Below are 25571 nucleotides of genomic sequence, written 5' to 3' on the forward strand. Positions count from 1 at the left end.
CATGAACAGTTAGTTGTTACTCTCGAAAGTCATTGATCTTATTAAATAGTCGAGAAGTAAAACTAAATATAATGGACGGAGGAGGGGCTTTAAGTTAAACCTCTTTGTAGTTGTGGGGACAATCGGAATCTTTCCGGTCTTCTTTCTAACCGTAGAGGTGTGCAAGTATTCGAGAGAGGAGAAATGGAAATCACGAGTTCCCCACCCCCTCCCATCCGTTGCCTGTCCCAAGTTAGGGCAAGTCCGTTCTGGTTGCTTCTAAGGCCAGCTCTGAAAACATTGAGTTCTTTGTGTACCGGAGCTGGGGGACTTCCCTCTGCAAAACAGGCGACAGGCCAGCCCCGGGGCTCCCCTGGTCTTTGCAAAGCCCCAACTTTGCAATTTGCAAGAGAATGTAGGTTGCAAAGAGTTATTTAAGTGGAAGTTGTGGCCTGCAGCAGAAGCAAGGTGGGGAGGGCACCGCAATCTAGGTCTCCGTTTCTTTCCACCCCACTCCCCTCCCCCATCCGGACGGCCGCGCAGGCCCCAGGTGCAGCCATGTTCTTGCTCCCACCACCCGCGCTCCTCCATTGACAGTCCTAGCCGGAGAGGGCCGGGCGCCGCGGCGCTTCGGCTTGGCCTAAAGGGGGGCGGTGGGGTGAGAATCTGGGTTCATCGCGCAAGGCTGTCTGGGAGTTATAGTTCGGGGCACCCATCAGTCGTGTAGGCGAGCGCCGATTTAGAACTACAACTCCCGGTGGGCGGTGCTACTTGTGCGCACGCGCAGCGGCACCTTCGAGGAACAAAAAAAAAGCAAAAAAAAAAGGGGGAAAAAAAGGAGGAGGAGGAGGGTGAGAGAGAAGCTCGGAGAGCAGAGAAAAGGGGGCACCGGCGCCCCCCCGCTTCCCTGCACGCGCTCGCCGCCCGCCTGCCGCGGTCACCCCCGGGCTTCGTCCCTCTCTGTTTCCCCCCGTGCGAGGCGATCCGAGCGAGGAGCGAGGCCCCGCCGGGGGCGGCCATGCGGCGGTGACAGGAGCACGGCCGAGACGCACGGGGCCCCCTCGCTCTCTCACCTCCACCCCATTCGCCAGCTCGCCTCAGCCGAGGCCCCTCCGGCCTACACCCGCTTGCTGTCCGCATCCCCCCCCTCCCCGACCCTCCCGGGCTGCACTTCGGGTGAGTCCCTGTCGCCTCAGAATGTCCCCTTCCCTCGTGTCCCCTCCGCCGTCCTCTCCAGCCTCGGGGTGCTATGGCGAACAGGGGCGTCTTTATTCGACACTCTGCCCCCGTCGGGTTCCTGTGCACCGACTCGGGCGTGAGAGTTGGGATAGCTTGGCGCGTTGTGAGTGACGATGGGACAACTACGGGGTGAGGAGACGGACGCACTGTGACCCCCCCACCCACCCCAAAGTCCAGTCTACTTGGGGGCCTTGGCAGCGGACGCGACGCGGCTTTTTGGGGGGATGGGTCGGCTGAGGAGGGGGGAAACGACAGTTGCACGCGCGCACCCGTGGCGCGTGGGGGAGGGCTCGCGGCGATCTTTTTATTTATTTTATTTTTTTTCTTGCGCGTGCGTATATTATAGACAGAAGCGTGCGTGGTGGTCGGGGGAGAAGGGGGGGTGGTGTTTGGGAGGGATGGTCTCGCGCGAGCCGACCCCCCGCGCGTGAACGAGCGAGCGAACCCCGCGGGGCCGCGCAGCCCTCTCCTTCGCTCTGATTGGCTGAGTCGGCTTTCCGGGGGCGCGCGCCCGTCCGCGGTGCCAAGGCCCCTCCTGAGCCCCGTGGGGTCGCGCTCGGGTTCGGTGTATGTGTGTGCATGTGTGTGTGTTTCTGGGGCTCGCTGCTCGTAGGGCAGCCGGCCGCGCGCGATTGGCCGGCGTGCACGGTGGGGGCGGGGCGTCGGTGCCCTGGTAACTGCGGCGGGGGCCCTGGCAGGGGGGCGGGAGCGCTCTGGCTCTGTAGCCTGCGCCCGCCCTGGCCGGCCGGCGCTCCGCCCTGCTCCCAGGTGGAGCCCAGCCGTGGGCTTTGTCCGAAGCTGTTGGCTTGCGGGACCCGCGGGGCCAGGACTTTTTTTGGGGGGTGGGAGGGGTGGGGAAGGAGGAGGAGATGGAAATAAACACAATGACCGGAAGGAAGACTTTAGCCTTGAGGTTATGGAAATAATCGGTCTGGTTTGGGCAAGCACCCAGACGTCCGGGTTAAGAAGAGGGATGGAAAAAAAAAGTTTACTCTTGTACCTCCATTTTTTTTTTAAATCAAATTTTTGCCTTTTTGCGGGGCGGGGTGTGTGTGTGCGGGAAACTTCAATATGTAGCCCTGGCTGGTCTGGAACTCCTTTGTAGACCAGGTTGGTCTGGAACTCACAGAGATCCGCCTGCTTCGGCCTCGTAGATGCTGGGATTAAAGACCAGTGCAACCACGTCTTGTTCATGTTTTGCTTATTTATTTATATTTAATTTTTAAGCAAGGTATTTTGTAGCTAACGCTAGCGTGGACTTGCTATGTAGCCGTAGCTTCCCTTGAGCTTCTTCACCTTGTAAGTGCTAGGATCGCGGGTCTTGTTCCCAATTCTGCCCCGCTTTGTGCGCCTCGGCTGCTGAGAATGTAGGTCTGAGAAGGTGCTGGTGGGGTGCCCGCTGTGTTTGGGAACAGGAGGTGAGGTGCGAGGCCATGTTGGCTCAGCCTGCCTGTTTGTCTCCGGGTGTTTCCAGGGCAAAGGGGAAGCTGGTTTGCAAATAAGGGGATGCAGGTACGGTACCCACAAGCACTTGATTTCGGATGTGGAATGGCTGATACTTTCTACAGCAGGTTTTTTTTCCTTTTTAAGTCTGCTGCCTCCGGCTCCTTTGTTGCCTGAGTCCCTTGATCTTCATGCCCTGAAGGCACGGAAACTTTTCTCACTCGTCTGTAGTCATTTCTGTAAGGTCTTTTATGTTATGGGGTCACGAGTTTTCTTTTTTACCTTGTAAAAATATGGACCACATTCTCTTTTTTTCTTGGGTCCTCCTTTGGCAGGGGCATGCTAATACCCGTATTTACATTGGGGGGGGGGGACGACGGGGGATGAAGTCTAGCATGCTTTTTAGGCAAGCGAGGATTTCTAGGCTGGCATTCTCCATTCGGTCATACTGCCACCCCTGTTTTACTTTTTCAAATATTTTGCTAAGTTGCCCAGGTTGGCTTTGAATTTCCTCTGTAGCCCAGGTTATCTTTAAAGTTGATAATTCCCCTGCCTCAGCTGCTTGAATAGCTGGGATGATGGACCTTGGGGAGGGCTTAGGTTCCGCCTTCATTCCTTTGCTCTTTTTATTTATTTATATAGTTATTTTTACATTCCAGCCGCAGTTTCCCCTTCCACCTCTTCAGCCCCTCCCTCTGTCTGTCCCCACTCCCCAACCCATCCACCACTCCCTTTCTGTTCAGGAAAGGTCAGGTTTCTCATCAATATCAACAAAACATAGTATATCAAAGTTGTAGAAGACTAAGTACGTCCCCATGTACGGGGCAAGGCAACCAGTCTGAGGAGTGGCAAACTCTGGTCAAGTCTTTTGCCACTCTCCATGTCCTGCCAGGTGCCAAGTGCGTAGTGTCACAGCAGCTGTACGTGAGTGTGTTTTCAGTGGCGGGTGTGCTCCTTCGCCCCTTCATGAAATTCTGGTTGTAGATGAGGCCAACTATAGAGAAGTCAGGTACTTTCTCTTTGTAAGTGGGGCACATGACTTTTCATCTGGGAGCCAGCGGTTCTCTAGCCCTCTGCTTTTGTAATGATGTCATTCCAGAGGCTGTGGTGCTGCTGGTCTGGGTTGGGGCCTTGACCGTGTCTAATTGTGTCTGTAAGTTGCAGTCCTCCTGTCTCAGCATTCTTAAATTACAGGCATGTGCCACTAAGACTTGTTTAAACACAGGGTCCAAGTGGAAATAAATGGAACTGTTTATTCCGGATTGCCTGGAAGACTGGTTGAGAGGGTTTTTTTAAACATTGGGGTTTTTTATGTAATCTTATTTATTTTTTTGGGCATTGGTTTTTGCCTGTATGTATGTCTGTGTGAGGGTGTCAGATCTTGGAGTTACAGTCAGTTGTGAGCTGCATTTGGGTGCTGGAAATTGAACCCAGGTCCTCTAAGGAGTAGTCAGTGCTCTTAACCGCTGAGCCATCTCTCCAGCCCTGGTTGAGAATGTTAAAAAAAGTAAATTGTAATTACAGAACTCACCTCCAGCGTGAAATGTGGCTGTGGGTTCAAGTGCCGAGTTAAATTTGAAGCTCAGCTGCACTGATAGTTAGTCCCGTCTTGTTTATTATTTCAGTCATGGAGTAGTTCCCCCCTCCCCTTCACAGTGCTGGAGAACCGACCCAGGCAGTCTCCTCCAGGTGTGCTGGGAGAAGCACCCCACAGTCCCTACAGTCCCACCTGGTGGAAGGATGGGTTGTAGGCCAGAGCGTGGCGCTTGACTGCTGTCTTTAGGATCTGTTGCTCCCCAGTCTTCTCTGCCCTCTTTGCGGTTTTACTTCTGCCCACGGAACTCTACCAGTGCAGCTCTCCCGATGTTTCCTTTGTTCCTGCAGCCCTAGCCTGTTTCTGCACTGCCCGTCTGCTCGTCACCACTTTGGCCAGAGAGAAAATGAGAATATTTGGCCCAGCTAGAGATCATTGGAGGGCTTGGAGGCTTTTCTTGGTTGTGACGTGATTAAAAACAGTATAGGCTGGGTATGGCGGCTCACCCCTTCAATCTCAGCACACCTCTCAGGGCCAGCCTGGTTTTACATATCGGGTTCCAGGGGTGAGACCTGTCTCAACCAAACCAAACCAAAAAAAAAAAAAAAAGGGTTGGGTATGGTTTTCTGAAGCAACTGAGCAGGAAGGCTGAGAATTTTATTATACTGTCTTCCTTCAACTATGTAGGACTCTACATACCTCTGCCTATGCATTGCAGATGGACAAACACACACATATATGCATGCATACATAAATACCCCCAAGCAGACCGAAAACATACGTAGTGCTAGGTCTATCCCAGGACCTGCATTACCAGTAAGCTGCGTCTGTTATTTGGGTCTTTTTTTTTTTTTTTTTTTTCGGTTTTTCGAGACAGGGTTTCTCTGTGGTTTTGGAGCCTGTCCTGGAACTAGCTCTTGTAGACCAGGCTGGTCTCGAACTCTCGAACTCACAGAGATCCGCCTGCCTCTGCCTCCCGAGTGCTGGGATTAAAGGCGTGCGCCACCACCGCCCGGCTATTTGGGTCTTTTAAAGCATTGATTTACTCAAGCTTTGTATCTTTGAGAGCCAACGCTTTATGTTTTTGATAGTACTAAGGATTGAATGAGGGCTTCTGCTCATTCCAGGAGCTCTTCTGCTAGCCACACCCCAGCCCCCATCACTGGTGGCTGTAGTAGGCCACTGGAGCTCTTCACACAGCCATTGTTTTGAGACAGTGTCTCACTGTGTAGCCTTGGCTGACCTGGAACTCAGTAGAGATGCAGTGAGATGAATGCACCTGGTCTTGGTCTTCGACTTGATTTCCCTTGTCTAGGCCTTGGACATGCTGAGCTACTTCCTGGACCTGGTCTTAGATTCTATAACTCTTAAAGTTACATTATCTCACTTATGCATCTTGACTAAGGATGGCAACATACGTCATATGATCACAGAAGAAAAGGGGCAGAAAAACCAAGAATATAAAACTCATTAACTTCATGTCCGTCCCCCCAGGGTTTTTGTGTAGCCCTGGCTAACCTGGAACTATCTCTGTAGACCAAGCTGACCTCGAACTCAGAGATCTACCTGCCTCTGCCTCCCGAGTGCTAGGACTAAAGACGTGAGCCACCATGCCCAACTATTTGAATGTTTTCTTTGGAAAGAATTTGCATGGATCTGGGCAAATCTCTTACTAGCATAGAAGTACCATGTAAGAAGTGTTGGCTTGCTGGGCGCACACCTTTAATCCCAGCATTCGGGAGGCAGAGACAGACGGATCTCTGTGAGTTTGAGGTCAGCCTGGTCTACAGAGCGAGTTCCAGGACTGGCTCCATAGCTACTGAGAAATCCTATTTCAACCCCCCCCCCCAAAAAAAAGTGTTGTCGCCTTCATGAGGAAGAAGCTCCAGCCTGCATTTTCTGAGTGGTGGCCTGGGTCCTCACATGCTGCGCCAGTGCAGAGGCTCCCGCGTTGACTGTCAACCCTAACTTCCAGCCCCAAATTTGCCAGTGCAGTCTTTCGTTACTTCCACCTTTTCTCTTCTCACTTGACAGTTTATTTGTAGACTATTTATAACAAATACATAAGATTAGGTTGGATTCAACCACACATTGAACAAATCACATGCACAGAAAAGGGGGGTTGGCCCAGTTGTTAAGGTGCTCGCCAGGCGAGCATACGGCCTGGGGTTGCTCATCGGCACCCACATAGGAAATCCAGCTACAGCAGCACCCCGGGGCTGACCCACTCTCACTGAGGCCGTGACTTCTAGGTCCAGTGAAGGATTGTCTCAGACCCAGGTGGCACTCCATCCATCCATCCATCCATCCATCCATCCCAGACGCAGAAGGACGCAGTGACTCTTCAAGTACGGCTTAACTTTAGCCTCCACATTTACTGGATATAGGATTTGGCAGAGTTCATTCACAGCAAAGAAATGTTTGTGCTGGCTAAGTATACATCCAAACATTCAAAGCCAGTGTTTACAAAATACCAGTGTGGGGCTCTACCAGAGAACATGTTTCTGTTCCCAGCACCCATGTTGGGCAGCTCACGGCCTGTAACTCTAGCCCTGGGGTGTCCGATACCTTCTTTATACACCTGAATCACATACATACATACACACACATAGGCATACATTTGCTCATAAATACCCCCCCCCTCCTGAGACAGGGTTGGCTGTCCTGGAACTCTGTTCCTCATACGGAGATCTGCCCCACAAATGCTGCAATTAAAGGCATGTGCCACCACTGCCCAGCATAAAAAAATATTAAAAACGAGAAATTAAGCTCTGTGCTTTAAGAAATGTTAAGCATAAAAACTAAAGTATATTTAAAAAGCAAGAGAAATGAAAGTAAACATAGCACTGTGCACACTAGTCCCGGAAAGCTGAGATGACTACTAACGTACAACGTAAGACTTTGGAAAGAGCTGTCTTTAGGCATAGCGGAGGCACAGCATGATAACAGATCAGTTCAGAAGGAGGACTACAGCTCTTTAGACTAGTGCCCAGTGACAAAGCTCTCAACTACGTGGGTGCTGGGATCCAAACTCTGGTCCCCAGAAGAGCAGAAAGTCTTAGGTGCCAGTCATCTCTCCATCCCCTGCATTGTCTTTTTATTTTTTATTTTTTTTGTGGTGCTGGGGATTGAACTTAGGGCTGTGTGCTAGGCAGGGACTCTACCACTCAGCCTCATGTCTAGATCTTGGGCAAAACAAGTCCCTGGTTTATAAATTTTTAAAGATAGGCATTTGGAATTAGGTGAGCAAATCATTGTGCAAGTCAAAGCACTGATTGATTCTGATGGCGCCCCATTTATCTGCTTCATGAGAAAATAGGTTATTTTATTTAGTGCAGCGGTAATTACAGCAGTGGCTGAGAGCTGAGCCACTTTTAATTTACTGGGTTCAGGTTTGGAGTCCGTTTTTAGGTACGCAGATAAAAACCACAGAAGATGTGCTTTAGGTTTGCTTAGCTTCCTTTAGTATGGCTTAACTTAGTGGGCGTTTTGTAAAGTACTTAGTCACATTCCAGGGTAAGAGTGCAAGCATTGGCTATTGCATTTTCTAGGCTACAAAAAATTTACCTGGATGCAGTTCTTCAAATGCAGGTGATTTGATGTGTAGAGTAAGGTCAGAGGACACGTTGTTTGTGTGTTGGCAGAGCAGGCTCCTGTTGTTCAGAATGCTGGACTCTGGGGTTGAGGAGATGGTGGTAAAGTTCTTGGTATGTGAGCATGAGGGCCTGAGCTGGATCCTGGATAAAAAGATGTGCAGGCTGCGTGTGTTTATAATCCAAGTGCTGGGAAGTAGAGCAGGTGGGTTCCTGGGGCTCCCTGGCCAGCCAGCCTAATGGGTAAGCTCCAGGCTCACGGAGATTCAGTCTCAAAAAGCAAATTGGGCTCCGTAAGGGCAATACAGGAAACTGACCACTGGCTCCACACCTGTGCTTGTGTGTGTGCGTGTAAGGGTGAGTTGGGGTGGATGTTGATTTTCTTTTCTTTCTCTTGAAATAGCCCAGACCCCAGTCAAACTTTTTTTTTTTTTTTTTTTTTTTTTTAGTTTTTTTTAGAGACAGGCTTTCTCTGTGGTTTTGGAGCCTGTCCTGGAACTAGCTCTTGTAGACCAGGCTGGTCTCGAACTCACAGAGATCCGCCTGCCTCTGCCTCCCGAGTGCTGGGATTAAAGGCGTGCACCACCACTGCCCGGCTCCCAGTCAAACTTGTTATAGCTGAGGATGGCCTTGAACCCCTGATAGTCTGGCCTTACCTCCCAAGTGCTGGGTTTACAGATGTACGCCACTACACCTGCTGTGGGCATCTTCTCGAGTGTTTCCCTGATTCTTCTGGATAGATAGGATTTCCCTTTTGGATCCTGTTCGCCTCATTAGTGGACTTAGGCTTAATGGCTCTCATCTCACCTTGACTTTAAAGCAGAGCTACTTAAATTTTCTACTCTTCATAACCTTTTTCCCTGAGAATCTTTATGTGACCCATGTATAGATTTTAGGTAGGTATACAAATTAAACTTTTACTAATAACAAATCATAAATATATTTTAAATAATTTTTGTTCATAAAACTTTACTTTTTATTAAAGAGGGGACCTGCTGGGTGTAGTGGTGCATGCCTTTAATCTAATCCCAGCACTGCTGGGACTGAGGCAGACAGATCTCTGTGAGTTTGAGGCCAACTTGGTCTACATGGTGACTCCCAGGCCAGCCCTGGCTGTCAAGTGGGTCTTAGTTCCCCTGTCACACTCACCCCATTAAAGAAAGGGAGTGGGGTGGTGTGGGTTCTGGGTTTAAGCAGCCTAGTCCAGCCCAGAGCTGCTGTGCCTCTAGTGCTGGCTTGGGCACCTTGCATTTCCCAGCAGTTCTTGAGTGGTTTATTTTTAAAAGATAGGTTCTTCTCGTAGTCTGAGCTAGAAGTCACTTTGTAGCTGTTCTCAGACTCCCTGCCACCTCCTGCTTTAGCACCCCGAAGTTACCACAGTGCCTTCCCAATTCTGGCTTTGGAGTTCTGTTCCCCTTCTATTTACCTGTCTGTCTGTCTATCTATTTTTTTTTAAAGACATGATCTTGTGCAGTTCAATGGATGGAACTTCATGCATAGTTAGGGAATTTCTGGTCCCTTACCCCTCAAAGAATTGGTATTCCAGGCGTGTACTAACTACCTCAGTTTATGGGGTTGGGAGGGATCGAACCCAGGGCCTCCCTTACACTAGCTAAGCTTCCTGTTGACTGACCCACATCTCTAATCTTTGACCTTCTGAAGACCATAAGAGTCATTTTTCAGGATCTGTGTCAACTTGGATTTGTCCATTTCTTCCTTGTGACTTGACTCAGGCGAAGTGTTTAGGGCTGGATGTCATAGTGAGTTTTCTTTGAGCTCTGTTGGGAGAAGTCCTCTTGTCTGAAGTCAGTATTGTCTTACTTGGTTGAGGGGGAGGCTCTTCTGTTTTACTTGGTGAAGAGACAGTATTTGGGGAACAAAAAAATTGAGGTTTTTTTTTTTTCTTTCTTTTTAATTAAGCCATTCTGTTTTTTTATTAGAGGCTGAAAAATTTTGAGGAGAACGGAAGAGATTAGTGCGTGGATTTAAATATTATTATAGTGTTGTCTTAAGTCCTGAGAACCTTTTTCTGAAATAAATGGTATAGATAATGGAATTAGAAACCGGTTTAAGATGGCAATAAGTTTACAGTGTACAGGGTCTGAAAGGTCATGGGAAACTGAAGGTGGCTGGTCAGCTGGGTGATCTGGATTCCTCTTGCCAGAGTTCTGGGCTGGCCTGTAGCCTGGTGGCAGAGCACCTGCCTTTCATGTGGGCATTCAGGTGTGATTCCTAGCATTGCAAAGCAAAACGGAAGCAGGCAGTTTCTGCGTGTCCAAGCCTGTAGTTTAACTCTTATGTTTTTCCTTTCCAGGGCGCTGGGGATGGAACCTAGGGCTTTGTCACTGACCTAAGTGCTATGTCATTGAGCCACACCATATCCCTGCCGCTGTTCTTGTTTACAGGGAAAAGCAGTGTGGCTGAACTTGCTAGGATATCACCAGACCTAACTATTAATCTTTGTGTTTAGGTATCATTTTAGAACAAAGTGACATTTTAGAAGATGGATTTTAACTTTTGAGTACTAACCATTTTGAATTTTATAAAAATTAAAAGTTTCGGGGCTGAAGAAATGACTCAGCGGTAAGAAGCACTGGCTGCTTTTCCAGAGGACCTGGGATCCCAGCTTGCACATAGCAGCTCAGAACTGTCTGCAACTCCTGCTCCAGGGGATCTGACACCAAGAAAAAAAAATTAAGTTTCTTGAGATTGAAGATCCCATTTTTCTTTCTAATTAAGTGATAGTTCAAATTATTCAAGAGTTTTTTTTGTCTCTTTTAACCTTTTAATTTTGTTGTAAGTTTTAATGACTTAAATGAGTTTATTTTAGATATATGTGTGTATATATATTTGAGACAAGGTATGTAGACCAGACTAGCCTCAGAATCATAACAACCTGCCAGCCTCTGTCTCCTGAGTGCTGGGATTAGAGGCATGCACCACCACCCTGCTCTCAGTGCTCCTGTTATTAACCCTTGAGCCTCCTCTCCACTCCCTAGCTGTTTCTGTTAGAATGATGATAACATGTGAAAGTCTTCAAAAGCTCTCTTCCTTTGGTTCATTATAAAAATTCTCTTTCCCTTTTTGGTGCTACTGATATTAACACCAAGGATCAATAAAAGCAAAAATATAGTCAGAAGAAAATAACATGGAATTAATTACTGGCTTGTTTTGAGGTGCACCAGATCAGAACTCTGAGGACACAGACGAACCTGATCCCTGATACTGATCTCCAACAGGAAAGAGAAGCAGCGCTGAGAGAATGGTTGGTGTCTGTTTTCAGAGCTGAGGGAAGGCACCTCATCTGTTAGACAGTCGCCATCTGGGGCTGTGAGACAGCAGCAGCTCCAAGAAGCCATAGCAGGGACGTGAAGAGGGAGTAAAGCAATCGGTAATGCAAAGCCCAAGGTCGGAGAGTAAGTGGTAAAGAAGGTTGGGGCACTGCGGCATGTGGCCTCATTACTTCTCTCCTGGCCTTGTGGATGTGGAGTTTGGGTCTGTTGGGTGGGAAAAGCCAGGAACAAGCAGTGGGTAGTTTCTAGGATGCTTGGCCTGCAGTAGCAGGATGTGGCCTCCAATAGGCTGGACGGGGATCCTCCCTGTCTGTGTCCAGTGCTTGCTTAGCTGCCCTGGTCTCCAATCCTGGGCCCCCCACTTGGGTACACATAACTTTGTGTGCTTTGACAATGGCCCCAAAGCTCAGGAGTACTACTGGCTGCTTGGATGTGCTAGAGGAGCTTCAAGGGGCCTCTGCTAAGTGAGCAGGTGAAAGTCCTGGCTAGTCAGACCAGATCGTGAATCTGACAATTTAGTTGGTGAAGAAGGGGAGGGAAATCAACACTATGTGTGTGGCTCTCCAGAACGCTAATGTCATGGCCACAGTGTGAGACAGGTGCCTGGTGCAGATGGAGAAGGCACTGAGCCCGAGTGTGGAAAACTCACCCTGGATGTGGGTACACAGCTGTGGTAGAAGGCCAGGTGCCTATCACCCCACACAGGGCTGGCTGCACAGATTCTGCATCTAGTTGGGACTACAGAACCCAAATGCCACTGCAGAGGTGGTGGCAGCAGCCCAGACATTGGCTGTGTTTTGTGTTCAGTAGTGAAAATTGGCCAAAGAGCGGGGTGCCAGCCACCTCAGGTCAGTCTTCATTTCCATAACAGTGGCCTGAGGGTGAGTAAATAGAGAGATCCCATTTGGCTGTCAGTCTCACTGTGCCCTGTTCACAATGAAACTTTGCCCTAGGTTTGTGTGAACAAGAACAAACCAGGATCTGCAGGGTTTTGCCCTGTCCCCGATAGCGATGATGAAGGAGGAGGCTGTCTTCTGTGTACCTGGCCTGCTTTTCCATCCCTTTCCCATGATGCTCCTGCAGGCCTTGCTTTGTGAGAACCGTCTGATTTGCAGCACGCTGGTGCTGACTAAGCCCGTTCCTGGTAATCCTTGTTTTGTGGCTAGCCACTCAAATTGGCCCAGCCTGGGCTCCGGACTAACAAACACCTTGTTTTTGCCTTGGGGTCACAGTAGAAGTATTGGCAAGTTTGTTACATGAGGCTCTTGCTTGTATGGGAATGGTGAAGACAGACAATATGTTTTGTGTTCTTGAACCTAGCTGTACGTGGAATCCATGGAACTTTGAGATACTAAATTAAGTAATAAAACTGCTTTTACACTTAAGTTGGCTTGAGTTGGGAATTTGTAACCTCACTATCTAAGATCTGCCCAATAATTCATACTGTTATCTAGCAATAAAAGTATTTACAGCAGGGCTGAAGAGTTGGCTCAGTGCCTAAGAACACTTGTTTTTCTAGAAGACCTAGGTTTGATTCCCAGCACCTATGTTTTGGCTAACAACTGAAACTCCAGTTCTAGGGGATCTGATGTCTTCCTCTGACTCCATGGGCATGTGGTACACATACATACATGCAAAACACTCATACAGCCGGGCGGTGGTGGCGCACGCCTTTAATCCCAGCACTCGGGAGGCAGAGGCAGGCGGATCTCTGGGAGTTAGAGGCCAGCCTGGTCTACAAGAGCTAGTTCCAGGACAGGAACCAAAAGCTACGGAGAAACCCTGTCTCGAAAAAAAAAAAAAAAAAAAAAACACTCATACACATAATAAAAATCTAAGCTTTTTTAAAAAGCCAAAGAAATTGTTCCCATAGAGTGGCTTCTGGAGAGACATGAAGAGAGGCAGAGCTTGGTGGTGCATTTCCCACCCCACTCTCCCGCACAGGACATTCGAGGGAAGTCAGAGGCCCTGAAATAGAAACACAACTGCCTACCATGCTCTTATTTGGAAAGTGCTTTGGGGTAAGAAGTTCAGAAATCAGCACATGCATTGAGCTCGTTGTTTAGACAGGACACCCCTTCAGGTGAGATGCAAGTAGGTAAGGGTGATGGAGGATCCTTGTTTGTGGGTGCTCCAGACCTCAGCTGTGGTGATTCCAGGAGGAAACAGCTTCACTCTGACTTCAAATTATAGATAGCATTAAAAAATCCAAGGTAATCAGCACATAAAGATAAAAATTAGATTAAACAAGTACATAAATAGAGGAAATATGAGCAAGAACCACTAGAAATAACAGACCAAAAATGGAGATCTTTTAGTTACCAGAAACTTGTGACTGTCCTTTTAGGTTTGAACAAATAGAACATGTTTTTAGGGGTAGGAGACCATAACTGACAAAGGAATTGTGAATGGAGGGTGAGCTAGAATAAATGTAGTTCAGCTAGAGAGAAAAGATGAACCGTGACAGGATGGTCAGAGACCTCAGGTAAAGTGATGGCTAACATTCAGTGAAGTTGAGCCTTTTGCGGGGGGGAGGGGGGGCAGGGTCTCACCGTGGCCTGGGCTGATCTGTGCTTCCTGTGTGTGTGGTTTGAGGTGTGAGCCACGGTGCCCGGTGCCCGGCTGGAGCTGGGTCTTTATGGGAGATGGAGCGTGGCAGGGTCTGAAGAGGTGGCAGCCGGGTCTCCTTCAACCAGACACTAGCCCGTACTTAAGCCCTGCAAGTAATAATGGGAGAAAATGTGCCCTACACACATGGTGACACTGCGGAGAGCAAAGACGGAGCACCGCAGAAACATGCAGGGCTTAGACGCCTGGGGACCATCTTCAGAGGATGCTGCAGATGACTGCTGGGGGCGGCAGTGGAAGACAAAATACGACTCCCAAAGAGGTGAAATGGCTGCAGTGTGCAGAACGGAAGTAACTACTAGGCCGAGTTTCCATTGCAGTAAAAATGCCCTCAAGAAGAAAGAAGTTTTAGCAAACAAAACCAGTTTGTCAGTGGAAGGAAATTCTGCAGGATTGATGTCAGGCAGGGGGGGATATTTGAGATGCAAGAATAAGCATAAGTAAATATGTCACTGTTTTAAGCAGATATCAAATCACTTCAAACAAAAGTAATGCTGAATTTTAAAAAAATCAGAATTATGGGCTAGAGAGATGGCTCAGTTGTTAAGAGTACTGGTAGCTGTTCTGAAGACCCAGGTTTGATTTCCAGCACCACATGGGAGCTCACACCCAACTATAACCGTAGTTCCAGGGGATGGGACCTTTCTTCTGATTACCACAGGAACATACATGTATACATACGGGTAAAACACAAATAAATAATAGAATAAAAACACTCAGAATTAGGTCAGCACGATGGCTCAGCAGGTAAAGGCACCTGCCACCAAGCCTGGTAACTAGTAACTGGAGTCTGATCCCTGGGATCCACATGGTGGGAGGAGAAAACTACAGTTTATCCCCTGACCTCCACCTATCCATGGTGGCACACCCCTACCCTACACTGAGCAAACAAATGAATGTAAAAACAAAACCCAGAGCCAAGCAGCAAAGGCGTTAACATCACCAGAACATTTTCCAGAATTCAAAGAACATGAGTTGGGAATGATTGGCAGTTTGTACAGATAGTATAGATACCACCGGGCATTGCACAGCATCATGTTTACGATGGGCACAGGGTCTGGGGGAAGATGCTTTAGTAAGCCACTCGGACTCCCCTCAGCATTGTTAAGTCTGGTGGAGTTAGTGTGTTTGTATGTTCCTGGTACGATGATCACATACCAGCTATGAAGATGCCCATACTGTTTGTTTCAGTCCTGAGAATTTTAAAACTGTTCAATTAGGGGCCAGAGATGTCGCTCAGTGGTCTAGGAGGGCTAGCTACTCTGTTTACAGAGAACCTTATTGGTACAGATACATACACAGAGAAACCGTGTGCGCACACATTCTCTCTCTAAAAGAATAGAATCTTTAAAATATGTTGAAATAGAAAAGTCAAAGTGCTTTTACTAAGATGTTGGTAACTCCATGGCAGTTTGTTAGACTGCTGTGCCCGTAGGTAGAATGTGGACACCCACTAACCCCTGAGATGAGGTCACCACTCTACATAGCTCCGCGCTCCATCCCCAGCCCTTTAGGCTTTGGTGGTTTGTCACTTTCCTGTGACACATGACTTGAAGCTTTATTTGTGGTCTCTTCTCAGACTGCCTGTCCGTTTCCATCTATTTCTGTGGGTGTTCTGTGTCACTAAACCATTGGAGAACATTGTTGCTGAGATGAGAGACTCCGCTTACTGGCTGGGTGTCTTTGTTTTTCAACCTTTGCCTAACTCCTGCTGCTGCAGCTACCCCCACAGTGCCTCCAGGGGCTGTGAGGATGGAAGCGAATGTGTTCTATACAGCTAGGTCTCTTAGCCTTCCAGCAGGACTTTGTGTGGTAATTAGAACGCTGTATCTACGTGCAGATAGCTCTTCTGTGCTTGAGCTGTGGCTAGTGGTCCCGAAGAACGGAACTTTTAATTTGCTTTCATCTTAGCTTAAATAGAACTAACTGCAGGTGGTGCTGGCTCCCACACTGGAGGGACACTCTGGGTTGGCTCTCTGCCTGGGATGGTGCTTGTCTTCTCCCCACACCCTCCTCTGCAGTGTGGGAGATGCACACACCCTGAGGAACCAGACCCTCCTGTGACCCCTCCAGGAAGTGGAGGTCTGATATCTGATGTTCTGTCTCTGCCGTCTCTCTTGAGTTCATTTCCCCCTTTCTGATGGCCCTGGGATGGAACCCAGGGACTCACACTGAAAGGATTGATGAAGGCTCAGTCAGCCCCTTTGTTTATAGAAGACACACCTGGTACCATCCCGGACTCTGCAGTTTCTGAGAAAAGGAGGGGAGGACACAGTCACCAGGTGAGGGCCTCTGTAAATGGCCGGCATATGAAGACTGCGCAGGAAATTGCCTCTTGGGCCAGCAAAGATCAGGTCAGTGAGGTAATAGAAGCCCCTGACAAAAAAAGTCTTCCCTGTCCTCAAGCCCAGCTGGACTCCTGCCTGAGTCAGCTCCATAGCACCTTCCCTTCCAGGGTTCTGTTGTCCCTCCCCCCCCCACCTCCCCAGTAGTTCCAGTAATGAAGTTAGCAGCAGGGGTGGGTGGCACTGTGGGCTGTGATGGGGGCCGCGTTTGTCTTCTATTACACGAAAAGTAAATACAGTCCTTTATTTGAGAATTTCATGCTTGCTTGCCTCACATGTAACATGTTTTGCTCATGTCTCCCTTTTTTAGTTGAGACGGTGTGAAGCCTGGCTGGCCTGGATCTTACTCCCAGGGATCAGCCTGCCTTTGCTTCCTGAGTGCTGGCATTAAAGGTTCCCCGGTTTCTTAAAGCACATCAAGGTGACTTTAGGGCAGGTTTATGGCAAGTGAGTCCTGAAGCCAGCAGTAGATAAAACGTCATCCTAGTTAGTTTCTTGTTCTGATTCCAGTCGGGACCACATGGCTTTGACAGAGCCCTGCGTTTGTAAGATGAGAACATCTCATTTATTCATTGATTGATTGATTGCTGGGAAGTGAGCTTTAGAAGAAAGAATATGAGCTTTCAGAAATAATGACGTATATTTTAAGTGAATATCTGCGATTATGGAAAAACGATTATTTATCCTGCTTCTGTCTAGCCCATATTTACACAGGTTTATCTGGAGAAAAGAGTTCAGTGCAGGCTTTCCTGTGTGCTCTTTGCTGGCTTGTGGCTCCATCTCCTGCCCCAGTCGCCATGGGGGCCTTGGTTTTTCAGACAGGGTTGCTTGTATGTGTTTGCAAATGTGAGGTGGGGCTGGAGGTGCATTTTTCAGTACAAAGCCTTTCTCCTGAGTGGGTAGAAGTGAGTGCTTGGTGGTACCCGAGGTCAAGGCAGGCACAGTCAGACCCCAGTCTTTGCTAGCAGGAATCAGTCTTCCTCTAGGAGCGAGGGAGGATTCTTCTACGCATCCTGCAAAGTGGTGCTGTAGGCCTTGTGCAGGGGCTTCTCAGCTGCAGCACAGCCACATGCATAGGGCGGCTTTAGAATGATGTAATAGTTCAGTCATCCTTCCTTAAGCTCACCTTATGATAAAAATTGTTGCTTAAAATAGAACCTATGTAAGTTGAAAGGGGTAATGGTTAATAGGCATGCGATTTGCATGCTATTTATAGAAAATCAATTTTAGAGTATTTGGTTTAAATTTTACCTCAGATTGTCTTTTGTCCCCGCCGCGTGCTAATGGAGTGTCTGTGGTGTCTTTGTTGTTGCTTCTGAATTGACTTTGTCAAGGTAGCGTCATAAAAGTTCCACCTTGGCTGTTCTCCAAGTGTTGGCTCCCTGGCATTAACTGTTCACATTGTGTGGGACCAGACTTCACAATGGCGCCTGAGTTAAGTTTACTCTTTTCAGTGTCTCCCCTCTGTCCCCACTTGCCTCCATTCTACTTCTTTCTCACGATTTGACTCTTCTAGGCCCCCTGTGGGACTAGAATTGTAGCGCTTGTTGTTCCTGCCTGACTTACTTCACTTGCGGTACTCTCTCAAGGTTCCTCTGTGCTGAGCAAGAATCATGTCTTAGTTACTTTCCCTCTGCTGTGGAAAGCACCAAGACAACTTCCTTGTGAAGTCTCTCTCAAAGCCTACTCCTAATGACACCTCCTCCAACAAGGCTACACCTTTTAATCCTTCTCAAACAGTTCCAGCAATTACGGACCAAGCATTCAAATAGATGAGCTTATGGGGGTCATTCTCATCCAAACTACTATACATCAGAATTTTCTTTCTTTTGTTTTTGAGACAGGGTCATTAGCCCAGGCAGGCCCTAATTTACCATGTCCATAATTTACTATGACATTGAACTCCCGATCCTCCTGCTTCTGCCTCTTAGTGGTGGGACAACTGTGCACGGCACTGGGGGTGGAGCCCAAGCAAGGACTTGAGCATCTGAGCTGCACCTCTGGTCCCATCGCCTTTTTTTTTTTTTTGTAAAGATTTTATTTATTATGTATACAGTGTTCTGCCTCCATGTATGCCTGCAGGCCAGAAGAGGGCACCAGATCTCACTGTAGATGGTTGTGAGCCACCATGTAGTTGCTGGGAATTGAACTCAGGACCTCTGGAAGAGCAGTCAGCATTCTTAACCTCTGATCCATCTCTCCAGCCCTCTGTCACCTTCTTTTAAAGACCAGTGCTCTGTGCGCGTAACTCACATCCCACCAGTTCACACACAGCTAGCTTTGGAGCATTGCCACTGTTAGACTGTTAGGATGTGCCAGGTGGTGGCACACACCTTTAATTCCTGCACTCTGAAGGCAGAGGCAGGTGGATCTCAGTGAGTTCAAGGCCAGCCTGGTCTACAAAGAGCGTTCTTGGAAAAAACAAAAAATGATGTAAGCCTACTATTCCAGGTGTGGAATGGCTGAATTGCATAAATCTCTTTGGTTTTGTTGTTGTTGTTTGTTTGTTTGTTTTTTGGTCTTTCGAGATGGTTTCTGTATGTCCCCTTGGCCTTCTTGGAACTTGTCCTGTAGACCCGGCTGGCCTCAAACTCATAGAGATCCACATGCCTCTACCCCCTGGGTGTTGGGATTAAAGGCATATGCCACCATTGCCCAGCAATTTCAAGGGTTCTAATCCTTTTGACATCTATTTTATGTTTTTTTTTTGAGACATGGTTTTTCTAGATCAGACTGGCATTGAACTCACAGAGATCCTCCTGCCTCTGCCTCCCAAGTACTGGGATTGAAGGCGCACACCACTTCTGCCTGGCTGACTGAGCCTATTTGCTGACACTGTAGACCAAAAGTGTGTCTGAGAGCTGTAGGCGCTACCTGGTACCCGGCAGCCTCAGTACTGCCACCTGCTCCTCCTATCCCCACACACGGGGAGAGTCGGTTGCTTTCCTCTGAATTGGATCATGAAGTGTGCCTGCTCTCCCTGCCTGGGGAGCATGTCATGCCGGCATCATGTGGGTTCGGTTGGGGTGTGATCTAAGATAATTTTGTGGAAATGACATGTTATGGAAAGTTAAACGTATCCTACCTTAAAGGAGAAGAGTTTGGGCAAACATGAAGCTGTAAGTGACACGGGCTGTGACAGATCCCTAGGGATGTCTTCCCACGTTCACTTTCTTATGTGCTTCTTGCGCAGGAATCATGGCCCAAGTAGCGATGTCCACACTGCCTGCTGAAGATGAGGAGTCCTCGGAGAGCAGAATGGTGGTGACGTTCCTCATGTCTGCCCTGGAGTCCATGGTGAGACGCCAGTGTTCTGCTCAGAGTGGAAGAGGGTTGGGCTTCTAGAGAAGATGCTTGTGCTTCTATGAAACTAACTAATTAGTTAATTATTGCGGTGCTGGGGTTTAAACCTAGGTCCTTGTCTATGCTAGGCGAGCACTCTTCTGTACCCCTAGGCCTCTATAGGCCAGCTGACCTTGCAATTTTTGATCATTTTGTCCCAGTTTCTAGGATTGTAGAAGGCAAGCACTTTAGCAGCTGAGCCACATCCTCCCGCTCCAAGATTTGAGCTTTCAAGTCATTTTATTGATGTTTTAGAACCTTGTTGAGCTGGAGCTCAAACTAGGCATGGCTCCAGCCTTGTGCCCTGCACATCCCTGCCCTCAGGTTCTTAAAAATCCTTAATCTGATTGGAGTAGCTTTAAGAAAGCCAATCAGAATCTGAGTGGAACCCTAGTGTTTTGGAAACTGAGGCAGGAGGATCTTGTGTTCTGGCATAGATTGGGCTATATAAAGAGTCCTGTTTCAGTATACCAAGAAAAACTCCAAAGAAGCAGAAGAAAAAAAAAAAAACCTTGAGCGTGGAATTGCATTGTTGCCATTATGAGTGGCTTGAGAGCTCCTCTCAGGATGGTGACACTAATTCTCCGGCTCCTACTCACCTAGCATCACCTCACTGTCCTTCCAGATGTAGTGGGACTGACCCTCTGGACTCTGCCTCCCTCAGGCCTCCAAAGTGCAGGTCTACAAATGTAAGCTAGTTTCTTGAGGAATTGGACTTAAACACTCAAATATTTTCTGCTCTCATTCATATTCTTTGTTTGTTTGCTTGTTTGGTTTTGAGATAGGATTTCTCTGTGTAACAGTTCCTCGTGGTCCTGGAACTTGCTTTGTGTACCATGCTGGCCTCCAATTCACAATATTAAGATGGTTTAAGTGTTAGAGTTTTAGATTTATCTAGAAAGAAATGGTGCTTTTAAATAGCTACATGTAATATAACTCTGGCTGTTTCTGTTGCAGTGTAAAGAGCTGGCCAAGTCCAAGGCTGAGGTGGCCTGCATCGCTGTGTATGAGACGGATGTGTTTGTTGTTGGAACTGAAAGAGGACGTGCTTTTGTCAATACCAGAAAAGATTTCCAAAAAGATTTTGTAAAATACTGTAAGTGAAATTGTTTTTTTGTTTTGTTTTTTTTCGAGACACCGTTTCTCAGTAGCTATGGAGCCATTCCTGGAACTTGCTCTTGTAGATCAGGCTGGCCTCTGATCCACAGGGCAAGTTCCGCCTTTAATTCTGAGTGCTGGGATTAAAGGCATGCACCACCACTGCCTGGCAAGTGAAGTGTTTTTATCTTGCGTTTGTAAATTTTAAATATAATTATTTATAGATAAGACATCTCAAACTTTCTAAGAGTGAGTTATGCCAGAAAAAGACAGAAGACCCTCTGATGTGTTTATAGGCGTGGTTCAAGACTAGTCCCTGACAAGTCATGTAGAAGGCATGGTCTGCAGGGTTGCTGAGTGCATTTGCTGTAAGAGTGGGCAAAGCTGAACAACTCTGGAAGACAAAAGGCCAAGCTGCAGAGATCGAGGCTCGGGGAAGCCTACAGCTCTGGGCCTATTAAGGGACAGACACTGGCTTGGGTTTTTTCATAGAGCTTCTTGGTCTCTCCTTCCCCATCCTGGTCCTGTTTAGGCAGTAGCCTCCAAGCCTTTCCCCCACGTTTCTCTGTAGTCGTCTTCTGGGTACAAGGACCCAGCATCTTAGGACCTGCCTACCTATGTTCCTCTAACCTCCCTCGTTTCTCCCTCCCTGCTCTTGGTGGACAGAGTGATGGCCTCTAGCTGCCTCATGGTGACGTCTGGGATGCAGGGCCAGAAGAAAGGACACTCTTAACTTGGTGGCTCTTGGGAAGGTTCAGGTGTGGCAACATTGTGGTGGGCAGTGTCTTAATCTCCATCTTCAGGACCAACTGTAGGAGCAGAGGGAGTAGAGAAGAGAATGTAGTACATTGTAGCCCAGCTAGGACAGTTGTTCCTAGTGAAGTCCTGTATCCTACTAGCAACCATCCAGGCTGGTCTTGAGATGGGTACAGGGTCTGCTTTCAGGTACTTTGGTAACTGTTGAGGTGGCTAGCATCACAGTGTGAGGCCTTTTCCCTATAGCTTCTGCAGAAGGAACAATAGTGGTCTATCTCTTTGGGCTGCAGGTGGGCTCTGCAGTGTTGAAGTGAACTAAGCTCTTGATGTCCTATTATCTGAGTAGCATTCTTCTCAAGAAGAAAGTCATTAGAGAGAAATAGTTGCCTAAATCACATCTCAATGGATTTAATCCTAATGCCCAGGGAATGTGATTCCTTAAACCATTAAAGAAACATGCCAGTGGGTGGTAGTGGCACATGCCTTTAATTCTGGAGGGCTACACAGAGAAACCCTGTCTTGAAAAAAAAAAAAACAAAACATGCTAATTAGTCTATTCCTTGGCTATACTTTTCTGCTTGGGTGAAAAAGACCACATAAGTAGCCAACATTAATCACATTTATATATTTTTATTGTCAAGGTCACCTGAGGATCTAGTCCGCAGGATCAAATTGGGCTTGAGAGGAACTTCTGCCTATTAGCAGTTATCCCATCTGTGTGAGGAGAGTCAAAGGCCTCGCTTGACCATGGCTTGGCTTGGGCAATCTGTATTGACCTTCCTCTTTGTAGACTGGATACTGGTTACAGCTTTCCAGGTAGGGTGTCCTGACCTCTCTGAGCAAGAGAGCAGGCGACTCTACACAAACACCAGGCCTGCCTCTGCCTCCCAGTGCTGGGATTAAAGGCGTGTATTACTCTGCCCAGCTGTAACTACCCTCAATTATAGGGTATTTTGAGAGATGCCCTAGACCTGGGATCTATTTGACTTTGGAAAGCAAGAGGAAAAATGTCTCCCTTTGGTCCTTCTGATCACCTTAGTATAGTCTCTAAATATGGCTGTTGAAAACCCAGAGGGAATCACACCAATCTGGTCCTTTTAACTCTTGTGAAATATTTAGATAAAGCTTGGGCAAAAATGAAACAAGTAAGTTTGGTTCTGTAAGCCAGTCCTTGTAATTATTACCAAGAGTTAGACCAATACTCTGCTGGGTTTAGCAGCAAGCAGAGGTTTGACATCAACGTTTTGACCTTTTCTTTACCTTTTATAACTTGTTCAGACTCTAGTAATTTGCTTAAGTTTCCCAGCTTTCTTTTCTGGAACAGCATCCAGCCGTCTGTGAGACAAACCAGTGAGCAGTCAGGTCTGGCTGTGACAGTCTTTTCAGGTTGCTACAGCGGACGTCATGGCAGTTGTTTGGCTTGGAAGATAGTGCTATGTAGTACCACCTTAATAAAACACATTGAACTCAGGCTTCCTAAATGGTAAATCAGTAGTTCCTGTGCACATGCGAACCGTCAAACTATGTTCCCAGGTAAACCATACAGAAAGGCAAGGCAGTCTTTATATGGTATAAAGAGTGATCTGCCATAACTGTGCTTTAGGTCTCAATGACCCAAATACACAAAAGGGGTTTGTTCCTCTGTAAAACTGAACCAAATGCTTTACACTGTGAGTCCGAGGACAGCTGGCTAAACCCAAAGCCCCTGTTTGACCTCTTTCTGGCCAGCGTAGATTTTTCCAGACAAGTCTTCTCACCTGTTAAGTCTTTCATTGGGATGGGTGTTGATAAGCTTCCCTTTCAGCGTCTGTTATAGGGTCATGAGTGAGTTGTACTGTCTTAGTTACTGGGTTTTTATTTTTTTCTTCAGTGATGAAACACCCTGACCAAGGCAGCTTATACATTTAATTGGGGGTTTGTAGAATTTCAGAGGGTTAGTCCATGATCAACATGGCTGGATGTGTGGCTGCATGCATGCTGCAGGCAGGCATTGGAGCAGCAGCTGAGAGTGCATATCTTATCTGCAAGCTGCAGGCAGTGCGGGAGGAGGTGTGGGGGAGACGTACTGACTGACTGAGACTGGGCCCTAGTCTGATGTGGGATTTTGCAACTTCAAAGCCCACTCCTAATGACTCACCTCTAATGTCCTAATGTGACCACACCTCCTAATCCTTCCTAGATAGTTCCACAATTGGGAACTAAGCTTTCAATCATATGGCCCTAGGAGGGCCATTCTTTTTTTTTTTTTTTAAATATTTATTTATTTATTATATATACAGTATTCTTTCTGCGTGTATGCCTGAAGGCCAGAAGAGGGCACCAGACCTCATTTCAGATGGTTGTGAGCCACCATGTGGTTGCTGGGAATTGAACTCAGGACCTTTGGAAGAGCAGGCAATGCTCTTAACCGCTGAGCCATCTCTCCAGCCCCCTAGGAGGGCCATTCTTATTCATAATACCACACAGGTAGTAAACACCTGTGATCAAAAGGAGGAGCCAGCTAATAGAAGTGTCTGCCTTTACGTACGTCTAACCTGAGCCCTGACTAGGCTTGGGGAAGCCTGTCACACCCTGTCTTATCTGTGCTAATAAGAAGACTGTGGATGTGTTGTGTCCAAACTGCAGGGGGAACACCCCAGGGGATATTGGGTCCTTGCCTGCTGACAAGAGCTCTGCGGGTCTAATTCTCCCTGTGAGAGGCAGCTGAGGGGCAACCTTCGAAGAATCTTGGAACCAGTTTGCCCCCTTTGTAGTGAGGTAGAGAGGAAAGAAACCAAAGTCTTGAGTATGGGTTGCCTGTTCCCTCCCTGTATCCCTCGTCCATTTGGATAGGCATGGCCAGTCTGTCAGTAGGGAGCAGCCGGTCCCACAGAGAGGCCAGACTTAGTAGGATTACCACACCCATCTGTGCAGGTCTCCTGACAGCTCCCAGTTCCATCTTTAGTCATTCTTGGGGGTCATACTGTCCTTTGGCCATGGAGACATAGGCTGAGGTCTCCTTTAGCTCCACTTTCCGAGATGTTTTTGATGCCACCAGTGCTCAGAACGCTTGATGAATGCACATAAGCTGTGACAGGCGTTTGCAGCTCCATTTACTGGGGTTATAGGTGTGTACCACCATGCCTGGCGAGCCACAGATTCTCTCTCCAGTTTCCCTCTGAAACTTCACAGACCAGGACTGTAGCCCATTTTCAGCCGTGGCTCACAGGCGGGTTGGTTCTCCAACACAGGCTTGTCTCTGGTTCCTGTCACATTCCTGTCTGATCTCCAGATGGGCAGGCAGAAGGCCTTTGAGGTGACAGCTCCTGGTAGTGCGAGTTTCACACCTGTGACATGGCTTTAGTCTAGTCATCTAATTTAATTCCAGCACTCCAGAAGCAGAGGCAGGCAGATCTCTGTTAGTTCCAGATGAGCCTGGTCTATAGAGTTCCAGGACTGGCTCCATAGCTACTGGGAAACCCTGTCTTGAAAAACAAACAAAACAAAAAAAAAAAACCCTACAAAAAATAAGGTCCTGGGTTCTCTCTTTCCCCACTGCCCATTTAGATACTGGATCATACAGGAGTGCTGGAGACTGAACCCAGAGCTCCGTGCATGATTGGCACTGAGAGCTAGGTTCCCAGCCCTCTGTTTTCTTGCGCTACGGTCTCGTGTAGTGTCACGGCTGACTGCCAAATCTTTTTTTCTTTTAAAGATGAATTTGCTTTTATTTTATGTGTATGCGTTTTCTTGTCTGTCTTTGTGTCCATGTACCACTTACATGCCGCACCCACACAGCCCAGGAGAAGGTACTGGATTCCCTGGAACAGGTGTTTCCCAGGGTTTTAAGCTACCATATAGATGCTGGGAATTTATCCTGTCTTCCTGCCTCAGCCTCCCCACTTGCTGGGATTGCAGGTGTAAAGCACCTTGCCCAGCTAAGTTTGTATCTTATTATCATTATCTATTTATTTATTTTTGACTTTTCAAGACAGGTTTTCTCTTGTGTAACAGAGCCCTGGCTGCCCTGAAACTGACTTTGTAGACCAGACTGACCTCGAAATCCCAGAGATCTGCCTGCCTCTGCATCACGAAGTGCTGGGACTAAAGGCGTGCATTCCCATGCCCAGCTCTAAGTTTTTGTTTTTAAAATTTCCCCTCATTTCTTTTTCCACTTAAATTTTTATAACAAATTAGAATATAGAGCCTGGGCATGGTGGGCCATGCGTGTAAACCCAGCACTTAGAGGACAGCTGAGATTTTGGGACCCTTGGCGGCTCCATAGGCTACAATGAGGCAGAACTATGTGGTTTTGTGATATTTTAGCTCAAAATGGAGGCCG

General features: G+C 47.7%; 1 protein-coding gene across 13 annotated transcripts in view; it reads left to right on the forward strand.

Annotated features, from left to right (window-relative positions):
- The first annotated feature begins 787 nt into the window (after window positions 1-787).
- The window catches only part of Gtf2i (general transcription factor IIi), an 82549-nt gene continuing 57765 nt past the window's right edge, over window positions 788-25571 (forward strand). For all 13 annotated transcript variants that reach the window (XM_041649289.1, XM_041649291.1, XM_041649294.1 and 10 more), the window contains exons 1-3: window positions 788-1155; window positions 19248-19351; window positions 20354-20492. In XM_041649289.1, coding sequence (XP_041505223.1) covers window positions 19253-19351; window positions 20354-20492 — 238 coding nt within the window. In that variant the 5' untranslated portion in view covers window positions 788-1155; window positions 19248-19252. The remainder of the gene's footprint in view (window positions 1156-19247; window positions 19352-20353; window positions 20493-25571) is intronic.

Source organism: Microtus oregoni, unplaced genomic scaffold (genome assembly GCF_018167655.1).
Source record: "Microtus oregoni isolate MIOR12 unplaced genomic scaffold, Mior012 000003F_ref0000135, whole genome shotgun sequence".
NCBI classification, from domain to species: Eukaryota; Metazoa; Chordata; class Mammalia; order Rodentia; family Cricetidae; genus Microtus; species Microtus oregoni.